Source organism: Barbus barbus (genome assembly GCF_936440315.1).
Source record: "Barbus barbus genome assembly, chromosome: 40".
NCBI lineage: Eukaryota > Metazoa > Chordata > Actinopteri > Cypriniformes > Cyprinidae > Barbus > Barbus barbus.
This window is the reverse complement of record NC_136718.1, coordinates 12,975,271-12,985,235: the sequence shown is the minus strand read 5'-3', so window position 1 is coordinate 12,985,235 and position 9,965 is coordinate 12,975,271. Positions and strand designations below refer to the sequence as shown.

General features: G+C 36.8%; 2 protein-coding genes across 2 annotated transcripts; one reads left to right on the top strand and one right to left on the bottom strand.

Moving 5' to 3' along the window:
* Positions 1-838: 838 nt before the first annotated feature.
* her12 (hairy-related 12) lies at positions 839-1,421 on the top strand (the record flags this gene model as incomplete). Its single annotated transcript, XM_079401067.1, has 2 exons — positions 839-907; positions 1,014-1,421. 2 exons carry the CDS (start codon positions 839-841, stop codon positions 1,419-1,421), a joined length of 477 nt encoding a protein of 158 aa, XP_079257193.1.
* Positions 1,422-2,216: 795 nt separating this feature from the next.
* On the bottom strand, positions 2,217-9,024 carry LOC306860082 (taste receptor type 1 member 1-like; the record flags this gene model as incomplete). The annotated part of the gene is made up of 8 exons (XM_079401606.1): positions 2,217-4,435; positions 5,360-5,730; positions 6,102-6,222; positions 6,854-7,075; positions 7,178-7,933; positions 8,350-8,638; positions 8,864-8,906; positions 9,021-9,024. 8 exons carry the CDS (start codon positions 9,022-9,024, stop codon positions 3,881-3,883), a joined length of 2,361 nt encoding a protein of 786 aa, XP_079257732.1. The 3' UTR covers positions 2,217-3,880.
* Between the last annotated feature and the right edge of the window lie 941 nt (positions 9,025-9,965).

Genomic DNA, 9,965 nt, shown 5'->3' with positions numbered 1-9,965 from the left:
TCGTGCCTTTATGTAGCAGTTATAACCACGTGCCATTGTCGCAAGCAGTTAGGCACGCTCCTGGAAAATTCATTACAAAAACATCAAGCACCATTGAATTAAATGTTAAAATGTTAAGTAGTATCCTTCATACAATACTATTTTTGAAATAGTTTTTTCTTGTAAAACATACTCTAATAATTTTGTTTTACTTGCAACTAATAAGAAAAAATATATATATAAGAATAATAAGAAAAAAAGATATTTAATAAAAAAAAATAACTTACAGTCTGTATTCTTTTTAATCACTGGACGGTTTGTGCTATCTGGAATTTTTGCAATATATATTATATACTTTATTGCATTAAAATGTATGTGCATACATTGTTTTTCATCAATGAACAGTTTGTGCATATGTTGAATTTAAAGTGTGAATTAGATGCATGCGCAAACATCAATCGAGCATTATCAAAATATTTTATTTTTAACTTTTGTATTCTACCAAACAAGCTTTTGTGCATTTGACCTATTTATTTATCATAATTTTTGATACAGAAATTAAATCTTTCTAATTGGCTGAAGGGTCAAATTCCTTCACTAAACCTTCAAGTGTGGCGTCCCTCTGATACCTTGGGAAACATTCCTTCAGTGGAAGGCGAGCAGGCAGTTAACCATAAAATTAATGTCCTCTATTGTTGTGATGAGCCGGCCCTCTGGTCTCAGAGTGTGGGAACAGTAACACAGCACAGGCCACATGGCTTTGTAATGCTAATGCTGCTGTATAAAAACGGGGCTGTTCCTCAAAGAGACTCACAACTCTTTTTGCCACCGAAGAAAAGCAAGCTGTCCAAGCCTGGACATGGCACCGCATTCAGTTACACTTTCGTCTTTTGACCATCTTCACTTCAGTGACAAGGACAAAATTAAGGTATGTTTAATTTCAATGCAATTCTTCTTCCAAATGATTCACCAAAATTGCATTCTGCGTGCAGTTTGAAAGATGTTCTAATCAATGTTCCTGCACCTGATTTCAGCTGAGGAAGCCAATTGTTGAAAAGATGCGCAGAGACCGCATCAACAGCTGCATCGACCAGCTCAAGAGTCTCCTGGAGAAGGAGTTCCACAGCCACGACCCCAGTGCCAAACTGGAGAAGGCCGATATCCTGGAAATGACCGTCAGCTTTCTCAAACAGCAGCGGCAGCAGCCGCAACTTCCTCAGAGGGACTATAATGAAGGCTACTCTCACTGCTGGAGGGAGTCTGTCCATTTCATCACTCTTCATTCCACCGGAGGAGGATCTGTCCGGGAGCTCCATCATCTCCACAATGCCCAGCGAGTGAGTGCTGCTATCGGCTCCGACCCACCAGGACCTCCCTCTAAACTGAGCATGGCTGGTTTGCAACAGCCTGACATCAGGAGGCCCGTCTGGAGACCCTGGTAGAGATGCTGTGAACTATAAACCCTGAGGGACAGTCGTATCATGAACATAACGTCTCTCATGAAAGTAGGAGATTCATTTCCAAAGTGTACGTTTGTGTTGTCATCATATTGATTGGCAAAAACTTAAGACAAACATGTGTTTGTCAATAGAAAGAGGTGGATTTATGTGCTTCTTGTTCTGTTTTAATAGCTCTTAATGTGATTTTTTACCACATGTGATTTCTTAAATTGTTTTTTGTATATGTATGTTTTGATATATGCATAATTAATTGAGGTTGACTCCAGTGGAGTTTTCTGTATCAGACCTTTAAAATGAAATTGTACGTTTTTCATAGTATCTTTATGTTTGCACTGAGAATTTTCCATTGTTTGTTAGGTAAGGCATGTTGTACCTTTGATAAAGGATCCAGTTTGTTGTCTTGACCAATGATATTTTGAAAATGAGCTCTTATGTCAAATATTTTCTGTTAATAAAATTCTACATTACCAATTCATGGAATTTGGTGTTTTAATAATTACTGTTTGCATGTTATAATCATCTAATCTGTTGGGCTAATCTGAAAACTTACTCTCAATTTGTGTGAAGTGAACCGCTGATATTTACTTATAATTGATCGTTTTAATTTATAGTTCTGTCAAATAAGGTGTTCCAGAATTGTATATAACATAAAAATAAAACGAATAGAAGCTTAAAAAATTCTAAATGACTTCAATTTTTCACATCAATTTGTATTTATTTTTTGAGGCAGACAAAGAGAAATACTGGTTTTTATTTATTTATTTTTATTATTATTTTGCTGGAATAGAGTCAAATTTCATATGGCATTCATAAAAAATACAATACAAATGTTTTATTTTGAGCGCAATTGTACAATTTTAAGCTCTCAAATAAATCTAGACTATGTCTATATGAGGTTTCTACCAGCACAGATGGGCAACGTCACGTAAATACAATTACGCAGCCTCCCTTCTACAGGCACACTTCTATTGTTCTCCTCTCCTGAGAATATCACACTCACAATAGGAAAGTAGTGTGGGAAACACTTCCGTGCTCCCAACTCACACATTCCGGAGTCAATGGAGATGACCTCCCTAACAACAGCAAGCCTTTCATCCTATCTTTTCCCAGGGGCTGATGCAAGTGTGTGTGTGTGTGTCACTGAACAATTAGACAAGCAACAAGTGGAGTCCAAAAGTCTATGTGGAAAATTCAGGATTTAAAATTGGATTTAAATCTGTTAATAAAAAGAAAGCTTTAGGATTAAAAAAAAAGGAAAACAAAGAAGCAGGAACATTTTAATTCTACACTATTTCCAAGTCAATAATCAAGTGAAATTTTGACACTTTGTCCAGCTGGTCAGATGTTCCTCCATTAAAGCTCAAATGCTGTTTGGGCATTAAAGGAATATCTCACCCAAAAAATTAACATTTGAATCAAGCATTATCACAGTTCATCAAAAATATTTTATTTTCATATTTTGTATTCTTTGTAAAAACAAAGTGCATTTGAAAACATGCACAACTTATATTCATCATAATTTTGATACAGAAATTAAATCCCATTTTTATAATTGGCTGAAGGGCCAGATTCCTAAAGGAATATTAAAGGAATATTTCACTCAAAAATTAAAATGTGCTGCAAACTTAGTCATCCTCAAGCCATGCAAGATGTAGATGAGTTTGTTTCTTCATTGGAACAGATAATATCTACAGATCAAGCACTGTTTACAGGCAAAAACTGTCCAAAACATTTTTGAACAAATTAATTTTGATATGAGAGGACAACACTGAAACAAGCGTTATTATGGATTATGGGTGTATTATTTTGGTTAGAGGTGCTGAAATAATAGCAGCTTTTCACTTTACAAGACATTTATTGATAGACTGGAGTCATGTGGATTATTGTGATGTTTTTATCAACTGTCTGGACTCTCATTCTGACGGCACCCATTCACTGCAAATCTCTCCAAATCTGTTCCGATGAACAAACAAATTCATCTACATCTTGGATAACCTGAGGGTGAGTAAATTTTTCCACAAATTTTCATTTTTGGGTGAACTATTCCTTTAAAGACTTACTAAAGACAAACAGGGCAAGTAAAGCCATCTGTCCTTGTATCTGCAAGACCAAAATCATGATATAAATCAGCTGTCCAATTAAATCTGTTCTCCGAATTGTTTAGAGTGAAACTGGGCACCCCATGGGAGCGGAGCACATGACAGATGTTCACGCAGGCCAGTTGAACCGGGCGCTATGCCCTTTCGGTAGCCAACACAATTAGGCTTTCTCTGTCATTCTGCCCACTGGCTACGCATATGCCAAGCACTCACAGTACAGAGACAATTAGAGTATCGGCTGCTTCTAAAAGACTGAAACTGGGATTATGTTGCTCTGTATTGTTAATGGCTCTACTGGATTATCCTACTGTTGAGAGACATAGTAGAAAGTCTTATGTGCTGTCACTGTTTGGACATGGTGTACATTTGAATGCAGTTTTGGAAGTGAGCTGTTGTATTCAACTGGGGCTTTATCAACATTATGTACACCTTTGGCAGAAAGTAGCCGCCGAGTATCCCTAGCACACTAAACAGGATGGCTCCTACGTTTAGGGCCATGGCAAAGCTCCCTCTGGAAATGCAGTAAGCTGTGAAGAACGTGATCCAAGAAATCATATATATCATGAGACTAAATGTAATGCATTTGGCCTCATTATAATTGGCCGGCAGATCTTTTCCCATGTAGCTCAGGCAGAAACAAATTAAGCTCAACACACACACAAAAATGAGCTCGGCGAAGGCCCCGAGAGACAGAGTCTTACTGCACTCCAGAATAATGCTGTCACTGTAGAAGTCATAGTCCCGAGATGGAAAAGGAGGGTCGAGGAGCATGCGAAGAAGAGAGATGAAGGCCTCCACCACTGTCGTGATGAAGATGAACATCTCAGGGCCTCGATTCTTAGCCCAGGTCTCATAGGATCTTGGCAGTTTGGAGGACCATTTAAATATACAAACCACCTGAAAAGAGAAAGATTTGTGTCATATTATGAGAACTGATGAGGATGAAAGTTTTATTAAGAATGCACAATATAGATATATCATATTAGTTATTGGCAAATATTGGATATTTATTTGCTCATGCTCATTTCCCCAATTTTTACAATTAGATTACCTTTGTTGTCATCTAACACTCCCTTAAATTTAATCTTTAAAAATACCAATAATTTAATAACTCTGTCATCTGAAAATTGATATGCACTTTTCACACTGCACATAATAATGTTGTAATGCCTAAATTCACTTAGCATTTTAAACCACTGATTTTAGTTTTTGGTTACAACGTGAAAAAATGATTACTGTATTTTACTAGTTTATCCCTAATATTTAAGAGTAGATCAACTTGATCCCGATGAGCAAATATTCTTTTCTTAATTTTGAACAGTACATTGACTGTTTCACCTACGTGTTATTTTAGTATTGTTAATATAGTCTTATAATGTTTATTTGTATTTTAAATTATATTTTCAGTTTTCACTTACAGTAATTTGATGTGCTCTTGACCTTTATAATTTTTAAAATATTTCTGTTAACTTTTATTTTCATTTCAGTTTTAGTCATTTTACTTCAACTTACTCAAGTTATTAGCCAAAGCAACATTTCTAATTTTAATTTTTCATGTAATATTTATATTTGACTTTTTTTCAATAAATAAAAATTAATTTTAAACTTTAAACATCTAATCGATTTAGTTTTCATTAACACTGGTTTCACCAACTATAAATCTCACAAACATCTAATTGCTAAAAGTTTTGCTTGAAAAGTATGCTATCTTTCATTAAAAAAAAAACAGTTTGTTAAATATTTTGTTATCTAACGTATAGCTATTAACCTCTTAAAAGATATTAACCTCTACTACATTGTCAAATAACAAGCTCTATACACCTGAAAAGAGCGCACGGTCACACACGCCAGGCAGACCGTGAAGCTGATAATGAAGAGGGGCTGTTTGAGGAGGCAGCCGATGTGGGAGGGGCTGCTGAAGTGGCACAGCGTGCTGCAGGAGGCCACGGTCAGAGACGCCAGCATCAGCAGACAGGTCTTCCCTCCAGCCGACTTCACCACAGGGGTACTGAGGTTGAACAGGAAGATGACAGCCGTGCCAAGGGTGAGAAACAGGGTCACCCCCAGGTATATGAGCAGGGCTGTAGTGAGCGGAGCGCCCCACGGCAGGTACAGCTCTGCTCTCTTCTTACATGTCTCACTCTCTGCTTCAGACCAGTAGTCTCTGGCACAGGCTTGGCAGAAAGTGTAACCTATGAAAACATATGAAGTCAAGTTAGTATAAGGCGCATTTAAAATGTTTCATAATGAGGCTACATTACAGAATTTAAAGGGATAGTTCACCTAAATATATAAATTCTGTCATTAATTACTCACCCTCATGTTGTTCCAAATAGGGCTACAAAGCTCTCGGATTTCATCAAAAATATCTTAATCTGCGTTCTGAAGATGAACGAACGTCTTACGGGTTTGGAACAACATGAGGGTGAGGATGGAGGGTGAGGATAAAGAAAGTGTGTCATCTGCTGGATATACTGTGAACAACATCCTACGTGTTTCCTCCATTGAACAACCTTATCCACTAGCACTTTATAATTATATAATATTTGGGGTGTTTTTGAACCTGTTTTGTTTAGGAAGGTGAAAGCAGGGCATGCCATGCAGTCAAAGCAACACTTATGCTGTCCGGTCATGAGCTTTCTGTGTCCGTAAGGACACTCTGGAGAACACAGTGACTCAGGAACCTGGACAGAACAAAAATATTAATGATGCACATCTATTATTATTATTATTATTACCATTTCTGACACCATATTTGAATTATTTTCTCTTTTTTAATACATTAATTACATTTTTATCATAATTACTATTTGTTATTCATTTATTTTTGTAAATGCTTGTCACTGTAGATACTTATGCAGATGATAAGCTAATTGGAAGCACGCACACTTCAAAAGTTTGGGACATTAATATTTTTTATGTTTTTTGAAAAGTCTCTCCAAGTGCACACCAAGGGTGCAGTTATTTGATCAAAAATACAGTAAAACAGTAAAAGTTTGAGATATTATAATTGAAAACAATCGTTTTCTATTTTAATATACTTTAAAATGTAATTTATTTCTGTGATACAAGAAATACATTTTTAAATTTAAAATATTTTTTTCCCATTTTTCCCCACTCTTATGATACACCATGGTGGAGCCAACTTTTGCCACAGGCCCGTCTGATTTAAAGCATCCTTGCTGAATAAATCTATTAATGTCTTAAAATTTCTTAAAAACGAAAAAGGAAAATTTACTGACCCCAAACTTTTGAACGGTACTGTAAGTAGTTTGTTATACAGTACATAAGGAAAATATAAGGAAATAAACTTACCTTGGTTACAGGGGACACTTGACCTGTCCATTTAATCTGAGAGGCATCTAACTGAAGTTCAGTCGGACCTGGAGTGTAATTTCCCACCACCTTAAGTAACCATTGGCCATCCGTCCATACCCACGTCACTATATCATAACCTGTAGGAGGGTCTCCATTCTTATCAAAATAAAATGACGTATTTCGAATTGAAAACTGAACTCGTTTTAGCTGATGAAATACCTGTGGGATACAAAGAAAGTAATTTCATGAATAATTCACAACACACACTGCAAATGTGCTATAATACACAGTATTTCAGTGATTCTCTCTGAAAGCACTCACCTCCCATGGCTGCACGTTATATTTCTGACACAGTCCAGAGTCACAATGCAGGATGTTGTGCAGCGCATGAGCCACCGCGTACACGGCCTTATACACGTTAAAGGAGGAAACAACATCATACTGCGACATCTGCGAGTCTTGAATCGCTATTTGATAAAGCTTAGTATTTTGCATACATGGGACACTGTGCTTGAATGGGCTGTTTAGACCAATTTCTTTAAGCCTGGGCACAGAAAGCCTTTCAAAATCTTCAAAACCACTGAATTCAGTATATTGGACTGCAACACCAAGGACAGTCCCTATCGTACTGATCCCTGGGATACTACTCACGGTTGACGCCACCGACCAATCCTCTGTCCCAATCCACACTTTTCCTGTTACATTTTGCTCAATAACAAAAGGAAAGAAGCCAGCGGCCCGCCTCTTACTGGCAAAGACAACAATAGTGTTGACTTTGGTTTTGAGGATGTTTTTGACCATATCTTGCATGTATTGCTTCGTCTTGTCAGTTACAGCGGGTATCACGGCTTGGTATGCAATACATAAATTGTAAAGCGACGCTTGCTGGGATAAGCCTTGCATTCCCTGTATACCGTATGAATTGTCACTACCGAGAAGGGCGATCCAGGTCCAGTTAAATCTGACGAGGATTTGTATCATTGCGCTGACTTGGTTTTTGTCACTGGGAATAGTGCGGAAGAAAGCTGGATAGAGGATCTTGTTGCTCAGCAATTCATTTGATGCCTCGTAGGAGATCTACAAATACCAAAAAAAAGATAATTAAAATTGTATGAAGAAAAAAACATACATATACATGTATTTATTTATATATAGAAACATATAAATACAAATATAGATAATAAAAAATGGTGAAAAATGGGAATAAAAAATGGGAATATATATATTCCCATCTGACTTATATTTTTATGTTTATATATTCTGTATTTTATATATTTATATATTCTGTGTATTTGTGTGTTTATAAATATATATATATATATATATATATATATATATATATATATATATATATTAAATTAATAGTATATTCATTTTAAATATAAATATCTTTGAAATACGCATAAAACCTTGTTTGATTACAGTGTAACAGCTATTAAAAATCAAATTTATTAATATTAAATCAAGTGACTGCTGTTGTGATCATGCCATACCTGAGGGACCAGAAATGCACCAAGAGCAGCGGCTGGCGTGAAAGAGTAGGAACTGCTGTCAGGACCGATGATGGCCACAGCACGGCTTTCCACAACTGAACTGTTGCCCTGCTGGGCCAGCAGGTCCAGGGTGGCCAGATTGCTGGCTGGGAGGGAGCATAGGTCATATGTCTGGTAGCCCAGCGTAACCCCTGGAAGGAGTTGCTTATTCTGGGTGCCGTTGTTTATTTCATCCATTGCATATCTGAAGGCTTGGACCAGATGATAGCCATGCGTATTGGTCAAGCCTCTGGAAATAAAATAGAAGACAAGAAGTGTTCGGCAATGTATGGTAAATAATGATAATTCTTTGTTTGGAAGACCCCATACATGTTTTCACTGATCAAAAAAGAAAGAAAGAAAGAAAAAAATACATAGGGCCTACCTCTAGAAAACACTGACATGATCACAGACAAATGGAATATGCGAAGTACAATAAAATGACATCATATATCAGATTTTATATCATTTTTACCGTGTGCAGTCAGTCAGGTAAGGTGTCGGTGGGATGGTGGAATCTGAATTATGGAGAGGGAACCAGCCAGAGATTATATAATCTCCTTGAAGGTGGAGCCCTCCACTGTCGCTATAGCTCAAGAAACAGAGAAACACAAACCAGACCAGCATCTTACCCATTCTACCTCTGTTATGGGCTATTCAGAAACATATGAGCTTTTAAACACTCTCTTCACACCAGCCCACTGTTACTCATACTCTGTTGGCGGCAAAGATTTGCATGCTACATGTAATTACCACGGAGAGATGCATTTGCCTGAAATTTGTTAGCCACCAAAGCGTTTAGGTGTTTGAATGTCTAGTGCAATTGTGAGTAAAAACACAAAGAAATGCAATACTGGAGTCTGTATATTGTAACTCATTTGTATGTGTCTTCATTAGAAAGTTAAGCAATATCAGCAACAACAGCAATAGTGCTGTTACACATCCATACACTCAGATAAACCAAGACTGTTCTTTTAACAGTTCAGTAAACAAGGCATTAATGCTGATTAACTTACATTTTAGACACAATCGTGCAATTCACTTTTTATATTTTTGCTCCCTTAATGAACCGAACCAGCTACAGAATGAACTGATCCGAGCAGCACAGTAGTGACTATTTAGTTTCTGAATTAATTTATTTAGCAAGAATCAGTTGAGCAAAAGATTTAAAGATGTATAACGCTAAAAAGAGAAATGTTTTGGGCCAGTTTTAATTCATAATGTTAGATGTTTTATTTCATCAACAGCCAGCACATTGCAACCAGCAATGTGTTTTTGAACGAATCGGATGAGTGAATGATTCACTGGTTAATAAAGACTCGCTTATCATCTGCAAAACAAAGCTGTATTCCTCAAGAAACGTGACTTCTGTACCACCAGCTGAACCACTGGGAATGGATTTGCCTGTCTCAACAGCATTTTCCCAGAACTTTGACCTATTAAATATAACCAAAGTTTTCATTTGTCCTCTAGAGTTATGTTGAACACCACCTCAGTACCAAAGCAACAGGCAAATTCATGCAAAGTAAGTGAGAATTGCTGAAAATCACGCAAAACCAAAACTTTCCATGTGAAAT